Raw genomic sequence first — 25268 nt, forward strand, 5'->3', positions numbered from 1 at the left:
TAGTGAGACACGACCTCCCCTTCACAAAACCGTGCTGCCTCTCACTAATACGTCCATTTGCTTCCAAATGGGAGTAGATCCTGTCTCGAAGAATTCTCTACCACTGAAGTAAGGCTCACCGGCCTGTAGTTCCCGGGATTATCCTTGCTACCCTTCTTAAACAAAGGAACAACATTGGCTATTCTCCAGTCCTCCGGGACATCCCCTGAAGACAGCGAGGATCCAAAGATTTCTGTCAAGGCCTCGGCAATTTCCTCTCCAGCCTCCTTCAGTATTCTGGGGTAGATCCCATCAGGCCCTGGGGACTTATCTACCTTAATATTTTTTAAGACACCCAACACCTCGTCTTTTTGGATCACAATGTGACCCAGGCTATCTACACCCCCTTCTCCAGACTCAACATCTACCAATTCCTTCTCTTTGGTGAATACCTCTGGACTAATAATATTACTGGACTAATAATCCAGGATACAGCAGTGTAGGGGTTATGTTACTGGACTAATAATCCAGGGTGCAGCAGTGTAGGGGATATGTTACTGGACTAATAATCCAGGATACAGCAGTGTAGGGGTTATGTTACTGGACTAATAATCCAGGATACAGCAGTGTAGGGGTTATGTTACTGGACTAATAATCCAGGGTACAGCAGTGTAGAGGTTATGTTACTGGACTAATAATCCAGGATACAGAAGTGTAGGGGTTATGTTACTGGACTAATAATCCAGGGTTAATAATCCAGGATACAGCAGTGTAGGGGATATGTTACTGGACTAATAATCCAGGGTACAGCAGTGTAGGGGTTATGTTACTGGACTAATAATCCAGGATACAGCAGTGTAGGGGATATGTTACTGGACTAATAATCCTGGGTACAGCAGTGTAGGGGTTATGTTACTGGACTAATAATCCAGGGTACAGCAGTGTAGGGGTTATGTTATTGGACTAATAATCCAGGGTACAGCAGTGTAGGGGTTATGTTACTGGACTAATAATCCAGGACACAGCAGTGTAGGGGTTATGTTACTGGAGAGAGTACTATATCCACATAGAGCAGCTAGCTGCTGTTAAAACGTACCAGGCACATGCTTATGTTAGGGATTTAATCGTGGTAGGCTTCCACTAGCCCAAAACTGCCTCGGCTGTCCATGTTAGTATTGATTCGGTATGGGTCTCCCTGTGAGTGGCAGACATGCTGAATTAGTGAATGAATCAGTGAAAGTTAGGATGATCACACAGCGTTAATGAAAACTGAGGCCAGTCAGCCAATTCCACCATGCACAGGATACAAAACCCCTCCCCCTACACCCCTCCCCATCTCTGTAACCTCCTCCAGCACCTACACCCCTCCCTATCTCTGTAACCTCCTCCAGCACCTACAACCCTCCCTATCTCTGTAACCGCCTCCAGCCCCTACAACCCTCCCTATCTATGTAACCTCCTCCAGCCCCTACAACCCTCCCCATCTCTGTAACCTCCTCCAGCCCCTACAACCCTCCCCATCTCTGTAACCTCCTCCAGCCCCTACACCCCTCCCTATCTCTGTAACCTCCTCCAGCCCCTACAACCCTCCCCATCTCTGTAACCTCCTCCAGCCCCTACACCCATCCCTATCTCCGTAACCTCCTCCAGCCCCTCAACCCCTCCCCATCTCTGTAACCTCCTCCAGCCCCTCAACCCCTCCCCATCTCTGTAACCTTCTCCAGCCCCTACAACCCTCCCTATCTCTGTAACCTCCTCCAGCCCCTACAACCCTCCCTATCTCTGTAACCTCCCCCAGCCCCTACACCCCTCCCGATCTCCGTAACCTCCTCCAGCCCCTACAACCCTCCCTATCTCCGTAACCTCCTCCGGCACCTACAACCCTCCCTATCTCTGTAACCTCCTCCAGCCCCTACAACCCTCACCATCTCTGTAACCACCTCCGCCCCCTACAACCCTCCCTATCTCTGTAACCACCTCCAGCCCCTACAACCCTCCCCACCTCTGTAACCACCTCCGCCCCCTGCACCCCTCCCTATCTCTGTAACCTCTCCAGCCCCTACAACCCTCCCTATCTCTGTAACCTCCTCCAGCCCCTACAACCCTCCCCATCTCTGTAACCTCCTCCAGCCCCTACAACCCTCCCCATCTCTGTAACCTCCTCCAGCCCCTACACCCCTCCCTATCTCTTTAACCACCTCCAGCCACTACAACCCTTCCTATCTCTGTAACCTCCTCCAGCCCCTACAACCCTACCCATCTCTGTAACCACCTCCGCCCCCTACAACCCTCCCTATCTCTGCAACCTCCTCCAGCCCCTACAACCCTCCCCATCTCTGTAACCACCTCCGCCCCCTACAACCCTCCCTATCTCTGTAACCACCTCCAGCCCCTACAACCCTCCCCACCTCTGTAACCACCTCCGCCCCCTACACCCCTCCCTATCTCTGTAATCTCTCCAGCCCCTACAACCCTCCCTATCTCTGTAACCTCCTCCAGCCCCTACAACCCTCCCTATCTCTGCAACCTCCTCCAGCCCCTACAACCCTCCCTATCTCTGTAACCTCCTCCAGCCCCGACAACTCTCCCCATCTCTGTAACCTCCTCCAGCCCCGACAACACTCCCTATCTCTGTAAACTCCTCCAGCCCCTACAACCCTCCCTATCTCTGTAACCTCCTCCAGCCCCTACACCCCTCCCTTTCTCTGTAACCTCCTCCAGTTCCTGCAACACTCCCCATCTCTGTATCCTCCTCCAGCCCCTACACCCCTCCCTATCTCTGTAACCTCCTCCAGCCCCTACACCCCTCCCTATCTCTGTAACCTCCTCCAGTTCCTGCAACACTCCCCATCTCTGTATCCTCCTCCAGCCCCTACAACACTCCCCATCTCTGTATCCTCCTCCAGCCCCTACAACACTCCCCATCTCTGTAACCTCCTCCAGCCCCTACAACCCTCCCCATCTCTGTAACCTCCTTCGACCCTCCAAGATTTCTGAGCTGCTCCAATTCCGGCCTCTTGAGCCTCCCTCGATTTGAATTGCCCCCCATTGACTCCCGTGCCTCTACCCGCCTGGCCTCCTGAGCTCTGGGATTTCCTCTCTAAATCTCTCCACCTCTCTCTCTCTCTCTCTCTCTCTCTCTCTCTCTCCTTGACGTCACGCCTCTCTTTGGCCAAGTTTTTAGCCACATGTCCGAGTACCTCCTTACGTGGCTCCGACCTTCGCACAGAGGCAAAAGCAGAGGTCGAGGCCGTTCAATCCGTCACATCTGTGCTGGCCCTTGGCCGAGGTCCCAGGTTCGATCCCGGCTCTGGGTCACTGTCGGGTTAGGTGGATTGGCCGTGGTGAATTGCCCTTCGTGTCCAAAATTGCCCTTAATGTTGGGTGGGGGTTATTGGGATAGGGTGGGGGGGGTGGGCTTGGGTAGGGTGCTCTTTCCAAGAGCCGGTGCAGACTCGATGTGCCGAATGGCCTCCTTCTGCACTGCAAATTGTATGATAATCTATGGAGTTTGCACATTCTCCCCGTGTCTGCGTGGGTTTCGCCCCCACAACCCAAAGATGTGCAGGGGGAGGTGGATTGGCCACGCTAAATTGCCCCTTAATTGGAAAAAAATGAATTGAGTCCACCAAATTCATTAAAAATAAAGAGAGAGAATGTGCAAACTCCACGCGGACAGTGACCCGGGGCCGGGATCGAACCCGGGACCTCGGCGCCGTGAGGCAGCAGTGCTAACCCACTGCGGCACCAAACTACACGGTCTTCAAAGGGTGACACAAAGTCCTTCTTTCAAAGAGTTGTTCATGGGAAACGGGTGGCTGGGCCATCCCTAATTGCCCCTCGGGTCGGTGGTGGGGAGCTGCCTTCTCGAACCGCTGCCGTCCCTGAGGTGTAGGTACACCCACTGTGCTGTTAGGGAGGGAGTTCCAGGATGTTGCCCCGGCGACAGTGACGGAACGGCCGATATATTTCCCAGTCGGGGGGGGGGAGTGACTCGGAGGGGAACCTCCAGGTGGGGGGGGGGGGGGGGGGGTTCCCGGGTATCTGCTGCTCTTGTCCTTCTAGATGGAGGTGGGCGTGGGTTTGGAAGGTGCTGCCTGAGGAACCTCGGTGAGTTGCTGCAGTGCATCTTGTAGATGGGACACACGGCTGACACTGTGCGTCGGTGGGGGGGGAGTGAATGTTTGTGGAAGGGGAGCGATCAAGCGGGGCTGCTTTGTCCTGGATGGTGTCGAGCTTCTCGAGTGTTGTTGGAGCTGCGCTCATCCAGGCAAGTGGAGAGTTTCCCTCACACTCCTGACTTGTGCCTTGTCGATGGTGGACAGGCTTTGGGGAGGGTCAGGAGGGGAGTTACTCTCCGCAGGATTCCCAGCCTCTGACCTGCCCTGGTAGCCTGGGTGCTATAATCCGGAGGCGGCGTCTAGACGGCGATCTCCATCTGCTCGAGCGGAGGCTACAGAAGAATCATCCAACGTGATTCATCCTGCCCGCAGTGTGGGGACACTGTTGGGGTCACAGCGACGAGGACCACCCTGCGCTGGCGGATTGCCCGGGGGGGGGGGGGTGTGAGAGATGGGGTACCGGAGCACTGGGACCAAACAAGGTCGCTCGACCTTTTTCACCGTCTTGCGTCAACGCAGGTCACTGTGCAGCCAGTTCATCGGGTGGCACAGTGCTTCGCACTGCTGCTTCACAGCTCCAGGGTCAGGGGTTCGAGTCCCGGCCCTGGGTCGCTGTCTGCGCGGGGTCTGCGCGTTCTCCCCCGTGTCTGCGCGGGTTTCCTCCGGGGGCTCCGGTTTCCGCCCGCAAAGTCCCCAAAGACGGGCTTGTCGGGTGAATTGTACGTTCTGAATTCTCCCTCCGTGTACCCGGACCGGCGCCGGAATGTGGCGACGAGGGGATTTACACAGCAACTTCACTGCAGCTTGTGACAATAATAAAAAGAGTAGAAAAAATTATAAATCCTCCCCTCCATTTACAGTGGGAAAGGCTGAAGAGCGATTGGAGGGTTGCCAAGGCAACAGGAGACGGACAGGAGGACAGGCACGGCACCCACCTTCAATGGTTCCCGCTCACTGTAGTCCCCCGATCGGTCCAGGGTGCGGTCCAGTGTGCGATTACGCTCCCGATGATCCAGCGTGGAGTAACCATCTGGAGCGAGGGGGAGAGAGAGGCACAGGAGGTTCAGCAAATCTACAGCAGGGCGTGTGTCCGGGGGGAGGGGGGGGGGGGGGTGTTGGTAGAAACGCTGAACCCGGTGGCAGTGCCGACGGGGACCAGAGAGACAAAGGTTAAGGTTTCAGGCACGACCCCTTACATAGAAATGAAATGAAAATTGGGCGGATAGGTAATAGGTTTTGAAGCAAGGAGTGTGAGGGGGGGGGGGGGGGGGGGGGAGGGGAAAGAGGGAGACCAGGTCAAAAAGTTCTTGAATGGACAGTTAAAAGAACAGATCGCAGTAGCTTTTATAAGAACGTACAAAAGGAAGAGAGTAGCTAAAGGAAGAGAGTAGCTAAAGGGAGAGAGTAGCTAAAAGGAAGAGAGTAGTTAAAGGGAGAGAGTAGCTAAAGGGAGAGAGAGTAGCTAAAAGGAGAGTGTAGCTAAAGGGAGAGAGTAGCTAAAGGAAGAGAGTAGCTAAAGGAAGAGAGTAGCTAAAGGAAGAGAGTAGCTAAAGGGAGAGAGTAGCTAAAGGGAGAGAGTAGCTAAAAGGAAGAGAGTAACTAAAGGGAGAGAATAGCTAAAGGGAGAGAGTAGCTGAAGGAAGAGAGGAGCTAAAGGGAGAGAGAGTAGCCTCCCATCCATTGGCTCCATCTACACCTCCCGCTGCCTGGGGAAAGCGGGCAGCATAATCAAAGACCCCTCCCCACCCGGCTTACTCAAGTCCTCTGGCAATGAAGGCCAGCAGCAGCCTCTCGCTCCCCCAGGGTAAGGGTCACAGTGTGAGGGCAAGGGTCACAGTGTGAGGGCAAGGGTCACAGTGTGAGGGCAAGGGTCACAGTGTGAGGGCAAGGGTCACAGTGTGAGGGCAAGGGTCACAGTGTGAGGGTAAGGGTCACAGTGTGAGGGTAAGGGTCACAGAGTGAGGGAGACAGCAGCCTCTCGCTCCCCCAGGGTAAGGGTCACAGTGTGAGGGTAAGGGTCACAGAGTGAGGGAGACAGCAGCCTCTCGCTCCCCCAGGGTAAGGGTCACAGTGGGAGGGTAAGGGTCACAGAGTGAGGGAGACAGCAGCCTCTCGCTCCCCCAGGGTAAGGGTCACAGTGGGAGGGTAAGGGTCACAGAGTGAGGGAGACAGCAGCCTCTCGCTCCCCCAGGGTAAGGGTCACAGTGTGAGGGTAAGGGTCACAGAGTGAGGGAGACAGCAGCCTCTCGCTCCCCCAGGGTAAGGGTCACAGTGTGAGGGTAAGGGTCACAGTGAGGGAGACAGCAGCCTCTCGCTCCCCCAGGGTAAGGGTCACAGTGAGGGAGACAGCAGCCTCTCGCTCCCCCAGGGTAAGGGTCACAGAGTGAGGGAGACAGCAGCCTCTCGCTCCCCCAGGGTAAGGGTCAGTGAACAGTACAAACCTGGTCCGAGGTCATCCATGGGGATCATCTCCCTTTTCTCTCCTGCAAAGAGCAGAAAATGTCAATTTAATTTACAGGAGGATAGAAAAACAGCACCACCAGGACAAAGGCCTGTGCGATTCCAGACTGCTTCCCAGTTTCCCGCAGAGTGCTCGGCATCTCCCAAACCCCAAGCGATTAGGGGGAGGGCGTCCGAGGTCACACTGGGGTTCGGGGGGAGCATGTCGGAGATTGGGTTGTTGGAGGCCATTTGGGATGAGGGTGACAGCGGGAATTCAGAGCAAGGGGGCATGGGGGGGGGATCTCCCGACCCTCCCCCCGAGCGAACACCGACACCCTCTCCCCGAACGACCTCCGCGCCCTGTCCCCGAGCGACCTCTGACACCCTCCCCCCGAGCGACCTCCCCGCCCTGTCCCCGAGCGACCTCCGACACCCTCCCCCCGAGCGACCTCCCCGCTCTCTCCCCGAGCGACCTCCGCGCCCTCTCCCCAAACGACCTCTGACACCCTCTCCCCGAGCGACCTCCGCGCCCTGTCCCCGAGCGACCTCTGACACCCTCTCCCCGAACGACCTCCGACACCCTCGCCCCGAGCGAACACCGACACCCTCTCCCCGAACGACCTCCGACACCCTCTCCCGAGCGACCTCTGACACCCTCTCCGCGAACGACCTCCGCGCCCTGTCCCCGAGCGACCTCTGACACCCTCTCCCCGAAAGACCTCCGACACCCTCCCCCCGAGCGAACACCGACACCCTCTCCCCGAACGACCTCCGACACCCTCTCCCCGAGCGAACACCGACACCCTCTCCCCGAAAGACCTCCGACACCCTCTCCCCGAGCGACCTCCCACGCCCTCTCCCCGAGCGACCTCCCACGCCCTCTCCCCGAGCGACCCCCGACCCCCTCTCCCAGAGCGACCTCCCACGCCCTCTCCCCGAGCGACCTCCCACGCCCTCTCCCCGAGCGACCTCCCACGCCCTCTCCCCGAGCGACCTCCCACGCCCTCTCCCCGAGCGACCTCCCACGCCCTCTCCCCGAGCGACCTCCCACGCCCTCTCCCCGAGCGACCTCCCACGCCCTCTCCCCGAGCGACCTCCCACGCCCTCTCCCCGAGCGACCTCCCACGCCCTCTCCCCGAGCGACCTCCCACGCCCTCTCCCCGAGCGACCTCCGACACCCTCTCCCCGAGCGACCTCCCACGCCCTCTCCCCGAGCGACCTCCCACGCCCTCTCCCCGAGCGACCACCCACGCCCTCTCCCCGAGCGACCTCCCACACCCTCTCCCGAGCGACCTCCCACACCCTCTCCCCGAGCGACCTCCCACGCCCTCTCCCCGAGCGACCTCCCACGCCCTCTCCCCGAGCGACCTCCCACTCCCTCTCCCCGAGCGACCTCTGACGCCCCTTCCCCAAGCGACCTCCCACGCCCTCTCCCCGAGCGACCTCCCACGCCCTCTCCCCGAGCGACCTCCCACGCCCTCTCCCCGAGCGACCTCCCACTCCCTCTCCCCGAGCGACCTCTGACGCCCCCTCCCGAAGCGACCTCCGACACCCTCTCCCCGAGCGACCTCCCACGCCCTCTCCCCGAGCGACCTCCCACGCCCTCTCCCCGAGCGACCTCCCACGCCCTCTCCCCGAGCGACCTCCCACCCCCTCTCCCCGAGCGACCTCCCACGCCCTCTCCCCGAGCGACCTCCCACGCCCTCTCCCCGAGCGACCTCCCACGCCCTCTCCCCGAGCGACCTCCCACGCCCTCTCCCCGAGCGACCTCCCACGCCCTCTCCCTGAGCGACCTCCCACGACCTCTCCCCGAGCGACCTCCCACGCCCTCTCCCCGAGCGACCTCCCACGCCCTCTCCCCGAGCGACCTCCCACGCCCTCTCCCCGAGCGACCTCCCACGCCCTCTCCCCGAGCGACCTCCCACGCACTCTCCCCGAGCGACCTCCCACGCCCTCTCCCCGAGCGACCCCCGACCCCCTCTCCCCGAGCGACCTCCCGTGCTGGTGTGCCCTGAGATCTCAGGGCAAGGGCGGAGACTCCCCCCAAACCCCAGTGAGACTCAAGACCCCCACCCCCCACCGAACTACCCTCCAACCTGCCCCGCTCTCGCTGAATCCTTGCTTCCCCCACAACTCGGTGAGCGACCTGTGCCCTTACCTCCAGGCTGCTTTCTCTCGATCAGTGGGAGTGTGCTGTCATCGTACATATTCCCCGCCGGTCCCCGGTTAGTGCTCACCGTCTGAATCAGATACAGTCCATGAGACGAGTACAGCAGCAACACGTGGCCATTTAATCCGGCGATCAACCTCCCAAATAAACCTGATAGTTTTCCGCGGCACGGTGGGTTAGCACTGCTGCCTCACAGCTCCAGGGTCCCGGGTTCGATTCCCGGCTCGGGTCACTGTCCGTGCGGAGTCTGCGCGTCCTCCCCCGTGTGTGCGTGGGTTTCCTCCGGGTGCTCCGGTTTCCTCCCACAGTCCAAAGACGTGCAGGTCAGGGGGATTGGCCGTGATCACTGCGCTGGCGTACGGGGATAGCGAGGGGGGGGGGGGGGGGGCGTTCAGACGGACACTGCAGACTCCAGGGGCCGAATAAATTCCAAGTATTGACGCACGCGATCCTTCAGTTTGAGCGCTCCCGTTAAATAAATAAAAAAAACATTTCTCCCTCCTCTCCACCCCCTCCCTCTGGATCCCGTCCCCATTCGCTTCAATACGTGTCCCCCCCCCCCCCCCCCCCTCCTCCTACCCACCGGAGGCACTGTTTCCTCATCCCCTCCGCGGGAAACCCTTCCCGATTCGGGACGACTCGATTCACTCTCCCCCCCCCCCCCCCCCCCCGCCCCCCACCTCAACCTCCTCCGCTGAGGAGAACAGCCTCACTCCTCATGAAGGTGACCACGGTCATAGTGTCGTGGGAAGAACTTCCAATTTTAACCTCTGCCGTTCCATCACCCCCCTCTCCCAGGCCAATCGAGACCCCGCTCCGACTCCCCCCAACCCACCCACACCAACCCCACCGGGCAAATCTAACACCGTTACCTGAAAGTCTGTTTTCTTCCAACCATCTTTCTCCAACTGTTTCCTCAGCTCCTTATAGCCCCACAAGGTCTGGAGAACGGTTCCCACAGTTCTGATCTCTCTCTCAGTGCGGCTGCTAGACAGAGTCAAGGACATCAAAATCAATACAGTGAGCACATCTGGAGGAGGCCCCATTCAGCCCCTTCTCCAGCCAGTAACACAGGAACAGGGAGGAGGCCCCATTCAGCCCCTTCTCCAGCCCGTTACACGGGAACAGGAGGAGGCCCCATTCAGCCCCTTCTCCAGCCTGTTACACAGGAACCGGAGGAGGCCCCATTCAGCCCCTTCTCCAGCCTGTTACACAGGAACAGGAGGAGGCCCCATTCAGCCCCTTCTCCAGCCTGTTACACAGGAACAGGAGGAGGCCCCATTCAGCCCCTTCTCCAGCCTGTTACACAGGAACAGGAGGAGGCCCCATTCAGCCCCTTCTCCAGCCTGTTACACAGGAACAGGAGGAGGCCCCATTCAGCCCCTTCTCCAGCCCGTTACACAGGAACAGGAGGAGGCCCCATTCAGCCCCTTCTCCAGCCTGTTACACAGGAACAGGAGGAGGCCCCACTCAGCCCCTTCTCCAGCCCGTTACACAGGAACAGGAGGAGGCCCCATTCAGCCCCTTCTCCAGCCTGTTACCCAGGAACAGGAGGAGGCCCCATTCAGCCCCTTCTCCAGCCTGTTACACAGGAACAGGAGGAGGCCCCATTCAGCCCCTTCTCCAGCCTGTTACACAGGAACAGGAGGAGGCCCCATTCTGCCCCTTCTCCAGCCCGTTACACAGGAACAGGAGGAGGCCCCATTCAGCCCCTTCTCCAGCCTGTTACACAGGAACAGGAGGAGGCCCCATTCAGCCCCCTCAGGGATTGTATAGAATGGGAGTGATTGGAAGGGAGTTGATCCTTTGGAAATATGTACAATGGAGGTGAATGGGAAGGGGTTTGGCTCCCTTCCGGTGTCCCGGCCTACCTGGATTTCTTCATCAGTACAAGCTTCTCCACACCCTGCATCTCTCTCAACTTCTTTGCGGCCTCCACATTGTCGATGACCACCTCATTAATAGTTTGGAGAATCGAGACCACTGTGTCCTCACTCCGAGACCGGGAGCCATCCTGGCCCCCGGGCAAATTGTCGATTAGATTGGGCATCGCGTGTTTCCCTGGAAACAGGAATCAATAAAACACCAATTAGATACAGCACCCACCGCACAAACCTGTATGGGACCTTCACATCGGAGTGTTCGGGGATTAGAGCGACGGTCTTCGATGGGAGAGTTAGGGGAAGAGAGGGATGGTCTTCAATGGGAGTGTTCGGGGATTAGAGCAATGGTCTTCGATGGGAGAGTTAGGGGATTCGAGGGATGGTCTTCGATGGGAGAGTTAGGGGATTAGAGGGATGGTCTTCGATGGGAGAGTTAGGGGATTAGAGCGATGGTCTTCGATGGGAGAGTTAGGGGATTAGAGGGATGGTCTTCGATGGGAGAGTTAGGGGAAGAGAGGGATGGTCTTCAATGGGGGAGTTAGGGGATTAGAGGGATGGTCTTCGATGGGAGAGTTAGGGGATTAGAGCGATGGTCTTCGATGGGAGAGTTAGGGGATTAGAGGGATGGTCTTCGATGGGAGAGTTAGGGGATTAGAGGGATGGTCTTCGATGGGAGAGTTAGGGAATTAGAGGGATGGTCTTCAATGGGAGAGTTAGGGATTAGAGGGATGGTCTTCGATGGGAGAGTTAGGGAATTAGAGGGATGGTCTTCGATGGGACAGTTAGGGGATTAGAGGGATGGTCTTCGATGGGACAGTTAGGGGATTAGAGGGATGGTCTTCGATGGGAGAGTTAGGGGATTAGAGGGATGGTCTTCGATGGGAGAGTTAGGGGATTAGAGGGATGGTCTTCGATGGGAGAGTTAGGGGATTAGAGGGATGGTCTTCGATGGGGGAGTTAGGGAATTAGAGGGATGGTCTTCGATGGGAGAGTTAGGGGATTAGAGGGATGGTCTTCGATGGGAGAGTTAGGGGATTAGAGGGATGGTCTTCGATGGGGGAGTTAGGGGATTAGAGGGATGGTCTTCAATGGGAGAGTTAGGGGATTAGAGGGATGGTCTTCGATGGGGGAGTTAGGGAATTAGAGGGATGGTCTTCGATGGGACAGTTAGGGGATTAGAGGGATGGTCTTCGATGGGACAGTTAGGGGATTAGAGGGATGGTCTTCGATGGGAGAGTTAGGGGATTAGAGGGATGGTCTTCGATGGGAGAGTTAGGGGATTAGAGGGATGGTCTTCGATGGGAGAGTTAGGGGATTAGAGGGATGGTCTTCGATGGGGGAGTTAGGGAATTAGAGGGATGGTCTTCGATGGGACAGTTAGGGGATTAGAGGGATGGTCTTCGATGGGAGAGTTAGGGGATTAGAGGGATGGTCTTCGATGGGAGAGTTAGGGGATTAGAGGGATGGTCTTCAATGGGAGAGTTAGAGGATTAGAGGGATGGTCTTCGATGGGAGTGTTAGGGAATTAGAGGGATGGTCTTCGATGGGACAGTTAGGGGATTAGAGGGATGGTCTTCGATGGGAGTGTTAGGGGATTAGAGGGATGGTCTTCGATGGGAGTGTTAGGGAATTAGAGGGATGGTCTTCGATGGGACAGTTAGGGGATTAGAGGGATGGTCTTCGATGGGAGAGTTAGGGGATTAGAGGGATGGTCTTCGATGGGAGAGTTAGGGGATTAGAGGGATGGTCTTCGATGGGAGAGTTAGGGGATTAGAGGGATGGTCTTCGATGGGGGAGTTAGGGAATTAGAGGGATGGTCTTCGATGGGACAGTTAGGGGATTAGAGGGATGGTCTTCGATGGGAGAGTTAGGGGATTAGAGGGATGGTCTTCGATGGGAGAGTTAGGGGATTAGAGGGATGGTCTTCGATGGGAGAGTTAGGGGATTAGAGGGATGGTCTTCGATGGGAGTGTTCGGGGATTAGAGGGATGGTCTTCGATGGGAGAGTTAGGGGATTAGAGGGATGGTCTTCGATGGGAGTGTTCGGGGATTAGAGGGATGGTCTTCGATGGGAGAGTTAGGGGATTAGAGGGATGGTCTTCGATGGGAGTGTTCGGGGATTAGAGGGATGGTCTTCGATGGGAGAGTTAGGGGATTAGAGGGATGGTCTTCAATGGGAGTGTTCGGGGATTAGAGGGATGGTCTTCGATGGGAGAGTTAGGGGATTAGAGGGATGGTCCTCAATGGGAGAGTTAGGGGATTAGAGGGATGGTCTTCGATGGGAGAGTTAGGGGAAGAGAGGGATGGTCTTCGATGGGAGAGTTAGGGGATTAGAGGGATGATCTTCAATGGGAGAGTTAGGGGATTAGAGGGATGGTCTTCGATGGGAGAGTTAGGGGATTAGAGGGATGGTCTTCGATGGGAGAGTTAGGGGACGAGAGGGATGGTCTTCAATGGGAGAGTTAGGGGATTAGAGGGATGGTCTTCGATGGGAGAGTTAGAGGATTAGAGGGATGGTCTTCGATGGGAGAGTTAGAGGATTAGAGCGATGGTCTTCGATGGGAGAGTTAGGGGATTAGAGGGATGGTCTTCGATGGGAGAGTTAGGGGATTAGAGGGATGATCTTCAATGGGAGAGTTAGGGGATTAGAGGGATGGTCTTCGATGGGAGAGTTAGGGGACGAGAGGGATGGTCTTCAATAGGAGAGTTAGGGGACGAGAGGGATGATCTTCAATGGGACAGTTAGGGGATTAGAGGGATGGTCTTCGATGGGAGAGTTAGGGGACGAGAGGGATGGTCTTCGATGGGAGAGTTGGGGATTAGAGGGATGCTCTTCGATGGGAGAGTTAGGGGATTAGAGCGATGGTCTTCGATGGGAGAGTTAGGGGATTAGAGCGATGGTCTTCGATGGGAGAGTTAGGGGATTAGAGGAATGGTCTTCGATGGGAGAGTTAGGGGATTAGAGGGATGGTCTTCGATGGGAGAGTTAGGGGAAGAGAGGGATGGTCTTCGATGGGAGAGTTAGGGGATTAGAGCGATGGTCTTCGATGGGAGAGTTAGGGGATTAGAGCGATGGTCTTCGATGGGAGAGTTAGGGGATTAGAGGAATGGTCTTCGATGGGAGAGTTAGGGGAAGAGAGGGATGGTATTCGATGGGAGAGTTAGGGGGTTAGAGCGATGGTCTTCGATGGGAGAGTTAGGGGAAGAGAGGGATGGTATTCGATGGGAGAGTTAGGGGACGAGAGGGATGGTCTTCGATGGGAGAGTTAGGGGATTAGAGCGATGGTCTTCGATGGGAGAGTTAGGGGAAGAGAGGGATGGTCTTCGATGGGAGAGTTAGGGGATTAGAGCGATGGTCTTCGATGGGAGAGTTAGGGGATTAGAGCGATGGTCTTCGATGGGAGAGTTGGGGATTAGAGGAATGGTCTTCGATGGGAGAGTTAGGGGACCAGAGGGATGGTCTTCGATGGGAGAGTTAGGGGACGAGAGGGATGATCTTCTGTGGGAGAGTTAGGGGATTAGAGGGATGGTCCTCAATGGGAGAGTTAGGGGATTAGAGCGATGGTCTTCGATGGGAGAGTTAGGGGATTAGAGCGATGGTCTTCGATGGGAGAGTTGGGGATTAGAGGAATGGTCTTCGATGGGAGAGTTAGGGGACCAGAGGGATGGTCTTCGATGGGAGAGTTAGGGGACGAGAGGGATGATCTTCTGTGGGAGAGTTAGGGAACGAAGGGATGATCTTATATGGGAGAGTTAGGGGACCAGAGGGATGGTCTTCGATGGGAGAGTTAGGGGATGAGAGGGATGGTCTTCGATGGGAGAGTTAGGGGATGAGAGGGATGGTCTTCGATGGGAGAGTTAGGGGACGAGAGGGATGATCTTCTGTGGGAGAGTTAGGGGACGAGAGGGATGATCTTATATGGGAGAGTTAGGGGACCAGAGAGATAGAACATAGAACATAGAACAATACAGCGCAGTACAGGCCCTTCGGCCCACGATGTTGCACCGAAACAAAAGCCATCTAACCTACACTATGCCATTATCATCCATATGTTTATCCAATAAACTTTTAAATGCCCTCAATGTTGGCGAGTTCACTACTGTAGCAGGTAGGGCATTCCACGGCCTCACTACTCTTTGCGTAAAGAACCTACCTTTGACCTCTGTCCTAGATCTATTACCCCTCAGTTTAAAGTTATGTCCCCTCGTGCCAGCCATATCCATCCGCGGGAGAAGGCTCTCACTGTCCACCCTATCCAACCCCCTGATCATTTTGTATGCCTCTATTAAGTCTCCTCTTAACCTTCTTCTCTCCAACGAAAACAACCTCAAGTCCGTCAGCCTTTCCTCATAAGATTTTTCCTCCATACCAGGCAACATCCTGGTAAATCTCCTCTGCACCCGCTCCAAAGCCTCCACGTCCTTCCTATAATGCGGTGACCAGAACTGTACGCAATACTCCAAATGCGGCCGGACCAGAGTTCTGTACAGCTGCAACATGACCTCCCGACTCCGGAACTCAATCCCTCTACCAATAAAGGCCAACACTCCATAGGCCTTCTTCACAACCCTATCAACCTGGGTGGCAACTTTCAGGGATCTATGTACATGGACACCTAGATCCCTCTGCTCATCCACACTTTCAAGAACTTTACCATTAGCCAAATATTCCGCATTCCTGTTATTCCTTCCAAAGTGAATCACCTCACACTTCTCTACATTAAACTCCATTTGCCACCTCTCAGCCCAGCTCTGCAGCTTATCTATATCCCTCTGTAACCTGCTACATCCTTCCACACTATCGACAACACCACCGACTTTAGTATCATCTGCAAATTTACTCACCCACCCTTCTGCGCCTTCCTCTAGGTCATTGATAAAAATGACAAACAGCAACGGCCCCAGAACAGATCCTTGTGGTACTCCACTTGTGACTGTACTCCATTCTGAACATTTCCCATCAACCACCACCCTCTGTCTTCTTTCAGCTAGCCAATTTCTGATCCACATCTCTAAATCACCCTCAATCCCCAGCCTCCGTATTTTTTGCAATAGCCTACCGTGGGGAACCTTATCAAACGCTTTGCTGAAATCCATATACACCACATCAACTGCTCTACCCTCGTCTACCTGTTCAGTCACCTTCTCAAAGAACTCAATAAGGTTTGTGAGGCATGACCTACCCTTCACAAAGCCATGCTGACTATCCCTGATCATATTATTCCTATCTAGATGATTATAAATCTTGTCCCTTATAATCCCCTCCAAGACTTTACCCACTACAGACGTGAGGCTCACCGGTCTATAGTTGCCGGGGTTGTCTCTGCTCCCCTTTTTGAACAAAGGGACCACATTTGCTGTCCTCCAGTCCTCTGGCACTATTCCTGTAGCCAATGATGACATAAAAATCAAAGCCAAAGGTCCAGCAATCTCTTCCCTGGCCTCCCATAGAATCCTAGGATAAATCCCATCAGGTCCCGGGGACTTATCTATTTTCAGCCTGTCCAGAATTGCCAACACCTCTTCCCTACGTACCTCAATGCCATCTATTCTATTAGCCTGGGGCTCAGCATTCTCCTCCACAACATTATCTTTTTCCTGAGTGAATACTGACGAAAAATATTCATTTAGTATCTCGCCTATCTCTTCAGACTCCATACACAATTTCCCATCCCTGTCCTTGACTGGTCCTACTCTTTCCCTAGTCATTCGCTTATTCCTGACATACCTATAGAAAGCTTTTGGGTTTTCCTTGATCCTTCCTGCCAAATACTTCTCATGTCCCCTCCTTGCTCGTCTTAGCTCTCTCTTTAGATCCTTCCTCGCTACCTTGTAACTATCCATCGCCCCAACCGAAACTTCACACTTCATCTTCACATAGGCCTTCTTCTTCCTCTTAACAAGAGATTCCACTTCCTTGGTAAACCACGGTTCCCTCGCTCGACGCCTTCCTCCCTGTCTGACCGGTACATACTTATCAAGAACACGCAGTAGCTGATCCTTGAACAAGCCCCACTTATCCAGTGTGCCCAACACTTGCAGCCTACTTCTCCACCTTATCCCCCCCAAGTCACGTCTAATGGCATCATAATTGCCCTTCCCCCAGCTATAACTCTTGCCCTGCGGTGTATACTTATCCCTTTCCATCATTAACGTAAACGCCACCGAATTGTGGTCACTGTCCCCAAAGTGCTCTCCTACCTCCAAATCCAACACCTGGCCTGGTTCATTACCCAAAATCAAATCCAACGTGGCCTCGCCTCTTGTTGGCCTGTCAACATATTGTTTCAGGAAACCCTCCTGCACACACTGTACAAAAAACGACCCATCTATTGTACTCGAACTATATATTTTCCAGTCAATATTTGGAAAGTTAAAGTCTCCCATAATAACTACCCTGTTACTTTCGCTCATATCCAGAATCATCTTCGCCATCCTTTCCTCTACATCCCTAGAACTATTAGGAGGCCTATAAAAAACTCCCAACAGGGTGACCTCTCCTTTCCTGTTTCTAACTTCAGCCAATACTACCTCGGAAGAAGAGTCCCCATCTAGCATCCTCTCCGCCACCGTAATACTGCTCTTGACTAGCAGCGCCACACCTCCCCCTCTTTTGCCTCCTTCTCTGAGCTTACTAAAACACCTAAACCCCGGAACCTGCAACATCCATTCCTGTCCCTGCTCTATCCATGTCTCCGAAATGGCCACAACATCGAAGTCCCAGGTACCAACCCACGCTGCCAGTTCCCCTACCTTGTTTCGTATACTCCTGGCATTGAAGTAGACACACTTCAAACCACCTACCTGAACGCTGGCCCCCTCCTGCGACGTCAAATCTGTGCTCCTGACCTCTCTACTCTCATTCTCCCTTACCCAAAAACTACAATCCAGGTTCCCATGCCCCTGCTGCATTAGTTTAAACCCCCCCAAAGAGCACTAACAAATCTCCCCCCCAGGATATTTGTGCCCCTCAGGTTCAGATGTAGACCATCCTGTCTGTAGAGGTCCCACCTTCCCCAGAAAGAGCCCCAGTTATCCAAAAATCTGAAACCCTCCCGCCTGCACCATCCCTGTAGCCACGTGTTTAAATGCTCTCTCTCCCTATTCCTCATCTCACTATCACGATGGTCTTCGATGGGAGAGTTAGGGGATTAGAGGGATGGTCTTCGATGGGAGAGTTAGGGATTAGAGGGATGGTCTTCGATGGGAGAGTTAGGGGATTAGAGGGATGGTCTTCTGTGGGAGAGTTAGGGAATTCGAGGGATGGTCTTCGATGGGAGAGTTAGGGGACCAGAGGGATGGTCTTCGATGGGAGAGTTAGGGGATTAGAGGGATGGTCTTCGATGGGAGAGTTAGGGGATTAGAGGGATGGTCTGCAATGGGAGAGTTAGGGGACGAGAGGGATGGTCTTCGATGGGAGAGTTAGGGGATTAGAGGGATGGTCTTCGATGGGAGAGTTAGGGGACGAAGGGATGATCTTATATGGGAGAGTTAGGGGACGAGAGGGATGGTCTTCGATGGGAGAGTTAGGGGATTAGAGGGATGGTCTTCGATGGGAGAGTTAGGGGACGAGAGGGATGGTCTTCTATGGGAGAGTTAGGGGATTAGAGGGATGGTCTTCGATGGGAGAGTTTGGGGACTAGAGGGATGGTCTTCGATGGGAGAGTTAGGGGACGAGAGGGATGGTCTTCGATGGGAGAGTTAGGGGACGAGAGGGATGGTCTTCGATGGGAGAGTTAGGGGATTAGAGGGATGGTCTTCGCTGGGAGAGTTAGGGGATTAGAGGGATGGTCTTCGATGGGAGAGTTAGGGGACGAGAGGGATGGTCTTCGATGGGAGAGTTAGGGGACGAGAGGGATGGTCTTGGATGGGAGAGTTGGGGGACGAAGGGATGATCTTATATGGGAGAGTTAGGGGACCAGAGGGATGGTCTTCGATGGGAGAGTTAGGGGATTAGAGGGATGGTCTTCGATGGGAGAGTTAGGAGGACGAGGGGGATGGTCTTGGATGGGAGAGTTGGGGGACGAAGGGATGATCTTATATGGGAGAGTTAGGGGACCAGAGGGATGGTCTTCGATGGGAGAGTTAGGGGATTAGAGGGATGGTCTTCGATGGGAGAGTTAGGGCATTAGAGGGATGGTCTTCGATGGGAGAGTTCAGGGATTCGTGGGATGGTCTTCGATGGGAGAGTTAGGGGATTAGAGGGATAGTCTTCGATGGGAGAGTTCAGGGATTCGTGGGATGGTCTTCGATGGGAGAGTTAGGGCATTAGAGGGATGGTCTTCGATGGGAGAGTTAGGGCATTAGAGGGATGGTCTTCGATGGGAGAGTTAGGGGTCGAGAGGGATGGTGTCATGAGAATGTCGCTTTAAGAAATGTTTGGCTGCTCATATTACTGCAGTGATGTCAGAGAGTGGGTGGAGCTGGGCTGTCTGTCAGCTTTTTACTTTTGTTTTAGGCTGTTTGCTGCAGGGTGTGTTTTAGTTTCGTTTTCAGTGTTGGAGCTGAAGCCAGACAGAGCCGGTGTACTGTTGATCTCTCTGCCGTGAAAAGACTATCTCTTGATCATTTGGTGAATTATAAATGTTCTCAGTCGGGAATGTAAACCTGATGTGCTTCTGTTAAAAGGGGTTTCTTTTGTCTTCTGGATGTTGTTTGGGAAGTTATTAAGATTACTTAGTGTTCTTTGGGGGTTGTATTTGAATTGATGGTTGCTAAGATGGTCACTGTTTGTTTTAAAAAGGTTCACTTAATTCATAGAATAAACATTGTTTTGCTTTGAAAAATACTTTTCCATTTCTGCTGTCCCACACCTGGAGAGTGGGCCGTGTGCTCCCCATACCACAATCTAGTAAAAGTTGTGGCTCAGGTGAACTCCATGATACACTTTGGGTTCTCTAAACCCTGGCACATAACAATGGTCTTCGATGGGAGAGTTAGGGGATTAGAGGGATGGTCTTCGATGGGAGAGTTAGGGGATTAGAGGGATGGTCTTCGATTGGAGAGTTAGGGGAAGAGAGGGATGGTCTTCGATGGGAGAGTTAGGGGATTAGAGGGATGGTCTTCGATGGGAAAGTTAGGGGGTTAGAGGGATGGTCTTCGATGGGAGAGTTAGGGGATTAGAGGGATGGTCTTCGATGGGAGAGTTAGGGGATTAGAGGGATGGTCTTCGATGGGAAAGTTAGGGGGTTAGAGGGAAGGTCTTCTGTGGGAGAGTTAGGGGACGAGAGGGAAGGTCTTCGATGGGAGAGTTAGGGGATTAGAGGGATGGTCTTCGATGGGAGAGTTAGGGAATTAGAGGGATGGTCTTCGATGGGAGAGTTAGGGGACTAGAGGGAAGGTCTTCTGTGGGAGAGTTAGGGGACGAGAGGGAAGGTCTTCGATGGGAGAGTTAGGGAATTAGAGGGATGGTCTTCGATGGGAGAGTTAGGGGATTAGAGGGATGGTCTTCGATGGGAGAGTTAGGGGATTAGAGGGATGGTTTTCGATGGGAGAGTTAGGGGATTAGAGGGATGGTCTTCGATGGGAGAGTTAGGGGATTAGAGGGATGGTCTTCGATGGGAGAGTTAGGGGATTAGAGGGATGGTCTTCGATGGGAGAGTTAGGGGATTAGAGGGAAGGTCTTCTGTGGGAGAGTTAGGGGACGAGAGGGAAGGTCTTCGATGGGAGAGTTAGGGAATTAGAGGGATGGTCTTCGATGGGAGAGTTAGGGGATTAGAGGGATGGTCTTCGATGGGAGAGTTAGGGGATTAGAGGGATGGTCTTCAATGGGAGAGTTAGGGGATTAGAGCGATGGTCTTCGATGAGAGAGTTAGGGAATTTGAGGGATGGTCTTCGATGGGAAAGTTAGGGGGTTAGAGGGATGGTCTTCTGTGGGAGAGTTAGGGAATTTGAGGGATGGTCTTCGATGGGAAAGTTAGGGGGTTAGAGGGATGGTCTTCGATGGGCGAGTTAGGGGATTAGAGGGATGGTCTTCTGTGGGAGAGTTAGGGAATTTGAGGGATGGTCTTCGATGGGAAAGTTAGGGGGTTAGAGGGATGGTCTTCGAAGGGAGAGTTAGGGGATTAGAGGGATGGTCTTCGATGGGAGAGTTAGGGGATTAGAGCGACGGTCTTCGATGGAAGAGTTAGGGGATTAGAGGATGGTCTTCGATGGGAGAGTTAGGGGATTAGAGGGATGGTCTTCGATGGGAGAGTTAGGGGATTAGAGGGATGGTTTTCGATGGGAGAGTTAGGGGATTAGAGGGATGGTCTTCGATGGGAGAGTTAGGGGATTAGAGGGATGGTCTTCGATGGGAGAGTTAGGGGATTAGAGCGATGGTCTTCGATGGGAGAGTTAGGGGACGAGAGGGATGGTCTTCTGTGGGAGAGTTAGGGGATTAGAGGGATGGTCTTCGGTGGGCGAGTTAGGGATTAGAGGGATGGTCTTCGATGGGAGAGTTAGGGGATTAGAGCGATGGTCTTCGATGGGAGAGTTAGGGGATTAGAGCGACGGTCTTCGATGGAAGAGTTAGGGGATTAGAGGATGGTCTTCGATGGGAGAGTTAGGGGATTAGAGGGATGGTTTTCGATGGGAGAGTTAGGGGATTAGAGGGATGGTCTTCGATGGGAGAGTTAGGGGATTAGAGGGATGGTCTTCGATGGGAGAGTTAGGGGACGAGAGGGATGGTCTTCGATGGGAGAGTTAGGGGATTAGAGGGATGGTCTTCGATGGGAGAGTTAGGGGATTAGAGGGATGGTCTTCGATGGGAGAGTTAGGGGATTAGAGGGATGGTCTTCGATGGGAGAGTTAGGGAATTAGAGGGATGGTCTTCGATGGGAGAGTTAGGGAATTAGAGGGATGGTCTTCGATGGGAGAGTTAGGGGATTAGAGGGATGGTCTTCGATGGGAGAGTTAGGGGATTAGAGGGATGGTCTTCGATGGGAGAGTTAGGGATTAGAGGGATGGTCTTCGATGGGAGAGTTAGGGGATTAGAGGAATGGTCTTCGATGGGAGAGTTAGGGGATTAGAGGGATGGTCTTCGATGGGAGAGTTAGGGGATTAGAGGGATGGTCCTCAATGGGAGAGTTAGGGGATTAGAGGGATGGTCTTCGATGGGAGAGTTAGGGGATTAGAGGGATGGATTTCGATGGGAGAGTTAGAGGATTTGAGGGATGGTCTTCAATGGGAGAGTTAGGGGATTAGAGGAATGGTCTTCGATGGGAGAGTTGGGGATTAGAGGGATGGTCTTCGATGGGACAGTTAGGGGATTAGAGGGATGGTCTTCGATGGGGGAGTTAGGGATTAGAGGGATGGTCTTCGATGGGAGAGTTAGGGGACGAGAGGGATGGTCTTCGATGGGAGAGTTAGGGAATTAGAGGGATGGTCTTCGATGGGAGAGTTAGGGGATTAGAGGGATGGTCTTCGATGGGAGAGTTAGGGGACGAGAGGGATGGTCTTCGATGGGAGAGTTAGGGGATTAGAGGGATGGTCTTCGATGGGAGAGTTAGGGGATTAGAGGGATGGTCTTCGATGGGCGAGTTAGGGGACGAGAGGGAAGGTCTTCTGTGGGAGAGTTAGGGAATTAGAGGGATGGTCTTCGATGGGAGAGTTAGGGGATTAGAGGGATGGTCTTCGATGGGAGAGTTAGGGGACGAGAGGGATGGTCTTCGATGGGAGAGTTAGGGGATTAGAGGGATGGTCTTCGATGGGAGAGTTAGGGGATTAGAGGGATGGTCTTCGATGGGAGAGTTAGGGGACGAGAGGGATGGTCTTCGATGGGAGAGTTAGGGGATTAGAGGGATGGTCTTCGATGGGAGAGTTAGGGGATTAGAGGATGGTCTTCGATGGGAGAGTTAGGGGACGAGAGGGATGGTCTTCGCTGGGAGAGTTAGGGGATTAGAGGGATGGTCTTCGATGGGAGAGTTTGGGGACTAGAGGGATGGTCTTCGATGGGAGAGTTAGGGGATTAGAGGGATGGTCTTCGATGGGAGAGTTAGGGGATTAGAGGGATGGTCCTCAATGGGAGAGTTAGGGGATTAGAGGGATGGTCTTCGATGGGAGAGTTAGGGGACGAGAGGGATGGTCTTCAATGGCAGAGTTAGGGGATTAGAGGGATGGTCTTCGATGGGAGAGTTAGGGAATTAGAGGGATGGTCCTCAATGGGAGAGTTAGGGGATTAGAGGGATGGTCTTCGATGGGAGAGTTAGGGGACGAGAGGGATGGTCTTCAATGGCAGAGTTAGGGGATTAGAGGGATGGTCTTCGATGGGAGAGTTTGGGGACTAGAGGGATGGTCTTCGATGGGAGAGTTAGGGGATTAGAGGGATGGTCTTCGATGGGAGAGTTAGGGGATTAGAGGGATGGTCTTCGATGGGAGAGTTAGGGAATTAGAGGGATGGTCCTCAATGGGAGAGTTAGGGGATTAGAGGGATGGTCTTCGATGGGAGAGTTAGGGAATTAGAGGGATGGTCCTCAATGGGAGAGTTAGGGGATTAGAGGGATGGTCTTCGATGGGAGAGTTAGGGAATTAGAGGGATGGTCCTCAATGGGAGAGTTAGGGGATTAGAGGGATGGTCTTCGATGGGAGAGTTAGGGGACGAGAGGGATGGTCTTCAATGGGAGAGTTAGGGGATTAGAGGGATGGTCCTCAATGGCAGAGTTAGGGGATTAGAGGGATGGTCTTCGATGGGAGAGTTAGGGGATTAGAGGGATGGTCTTCGATGGGAGAGTTAGGGAATTAGAGGGATGGTCCTCAATGGGAGAGTTAGGGGATTAGAGGGATGGTCTTCGATGGGAGAGTTAGGGGATTAGAGGATGGTCTTCGATGGGAGAGTTAGGGAATTAGAGGGATGGTCTTCGATGGGAGAGTTAGGGGATTAGAGGATGGTCTTCGATGGGAGAGTTAGGGGACTAGAGGGATGGTCTTCAATGGGAGAGTTAGGGGATTAGAGGGATGGTCTTCGATGGGAGAGTTAGGGGATTAGAGGATGGTCTTCGATGGGAGAGTTAGGGGATTAGAGGGATGGTCTTCGATGGGAGAGTTAGGGGATTAGAGGGATGGTCTTCGATGGGAGAGTTAGGGGATTAGAGGGATGGTCTTCGATGGGAGAGTTAGGGGATTTGAGGGATGGTCTTCGATGGGAGAGTTAGGGGATTAGAGGGATGGTCTTCGATGGGAGAGTTAGGGGATTAGAGGGATGGTCTTCGATGGGAGAGTTAGGGGATTAGAGGGATGGTCTTCAATGGGAGAGTTAGGGGATTAGAGGGATGGTCTTCGATGGGAGAGTTAGGGGATTAGAGGGATGGTCTTCGATGGGAGAGTTAGGGGATTAGAGCGATGGTCTTCGATGGGAGAGTTAGGGGATTAGAGGGATGGTCTTCGATGGGAGAGTTAGGGGATTAGAGGGATGGTCTTCGATGGGAGAGTTAGGGAATTAGAGGGATGGTCTTCAATGGGAGAGTTAGGGAATTAGAGGGATGGGGGGGGGTGGGAGGGGGGAGAGTGAATGTTTGCGGAAGGGGAGCGATCAAGCGGGGCTGCTTTGTCCTGGATGGTGTCGAGCTTCTCGAGTGTTGTCGGAGCTGCGCTCATCCAGGCAAGTGGAGAGTTTCCCTCACACTCCTGACTTGTGCCTTGTCGATGGGGGACAGGCTTTGGGGGAGGGGGTCAGGAGGTGAGTCACTCTCCGCAGGATTCCCAGCCTCTGACCTGCCCTGGTAGCCACAGTATTAATGTGGCTGGGTCCACATCAGTGGTGATTCTGTCTCTCGAGGTGTGGAGTATGCCACTCACCGATCAGTTCCTTGTTCCGGGCATCGAGGGACAGGTTGCGCAGTGCGCCAGACACAGCCTTGACCACCCGGTCGTTTTCATGCGTGAGACGCTCAGCGATGTTGGACAAGCCTTTCTCCTGTCGCACCATCGATCGGAGGTAGCGGCCATACTGGGAAAGAGGAGGGGGGGGAAAAAGGTCAACATCCTGACGGAGGGCACTCAACAATCCAATAACCCCTCCAAACGCAGTGGTAACCGCCCCACCCATGGCGAGTTGCAATCCAGTCCCCCGACGCTCCCCCCCCCACTCCCCCAACCAACTCGTCCGATTCCCTCGCACCCTCATCAGTGCTAGCATCAAGGCCATTTCAGCCCCTTCGACCATTCAGTCAGATCACCGGCCGATCAGCTGCCCCCGTTTAATTAGTCCCTCAGTTTGTTCAATTTAGCTTCTACTTGGGAGACCAGGCCTCTCTTGGGCAACACGACCCCTCCTCCTTCCGACCCCCGCCAAACTCACCGTCCAGCGGGCCCGCACACAGGTTCTGCAGGGCCCCAGCCACCGCCTCGAGTACCGCCGGGTTCTTTGACTCCTTCATCAGGGAGAGGTAGACAACGGACCACCTCGGGCTGGTACAGCAGCTCGTAACCTGCGGCAAACGGTCCAAAGTCAAACGTGCGGAAGGTGGCCCGCCCGCCGCGCGAGGCAACCCCCTCTCGTGAATTCCCCTCTCTACCCGCCCCAGTCTGATCGTATCTTTCCGAGGGTGCGGGGGCCAGGGCTGTGCACTCCAGCTGTGCGTGGCCAGGGCTGTACACTCCAGCTGTGCGTGGCCAGGGCTGTACACTCCAGCTGTGCGGGCGGCATCAGGGCTGTACACTCCAGCTGTGCGCGGCCAGGGCTGTACACTCCAGCTG

The 25268-nt window shown here is 54.4% G+C and overlaps 1 protein-coding gene across 2 annotated transcripts; it reads right to left on the reverse strand.

Annotated features, from left to right (window-relative positions):
• Window positions 1-1056: 1056 nt before the first annotated feature.
• On the reverse strand, window positions 1057-24514 carry LOC140407156 (catenin delta-1-like). Of its 2 annotated transcripts, none has more exons than XM_072494837.1 (7): window positions 24369-24514; window positions 10584-10773; window positions 9585-9696; window positions 8701-8782; window positions 6542-6583; window positions 5036-5130; window positions 1057-1174 (listed from the first exon to the last, which is right to left on the reverse strand). In XM_072494837.1, exons 1-7 carry the CDS (start codon window positions 24496-24498, stop codon window positions 1100-1102), a joined length of 726 nt encoding a protein of 241 aa, XP_072350938.1. In that variant the 5' UTR covers window positions 24499-24514; the 3' UTR covers window positions 1057-1099. The 2 variants fall into 2 exon arrangements, with proteins under 2 accessions (XP_072350938.1, XP_072350937.1); XM_072494836.1 differs by having other exon boundaries at window positions 9585-9699.
• Between the last annotated feature and the right edge of the window lie 754 nt (window positions 24515-25268).

This window comes from Scyliorhinus torazame, unplaced genomic scaffold (genome assembly GCF_047496885.1).
Source record: "Scyliorhinus torazame isolate Kashiwa2021f unplaced genomic scaffold, sScyTor2.1 scaffold_1234, whole genome shotgun sequence".
NCBI lineage: Eukaryota > Metazoa > Chordata > Chondrichthyes > Carcharhiniformes > Scyliorhinidae > Scyliorhinus > Scyliorhinus torazame.

What these genes read in the sequence shown, in the direction of transcription:
- LOC140407156 (XM_072494836.1), bottom strand. Translation starts at nt 24,498, where the DNA reads ATGGTGCGACAGGAGAAAGGCTTGTCCAACATCGCTGAGCGTCTCACG. An exon ending in CCGGAACAAGGAACTGATCG is followed by an intron (nt 10,774 to 24,368) that starts GTGAGTGGCATA and finishes TCCTGTTTCCAG; the next exon opens with GGAAACACGCGATGCCCAAT. An exon ending in GTGAGCGGGAACCATTGAAG is followed by an intron (nt 1,175 to 5,035) that starts GTGGGTGCCGTG and finishes TGCCACTCACAG; the next exon opens with GGAGACCCATACCGAATCAA.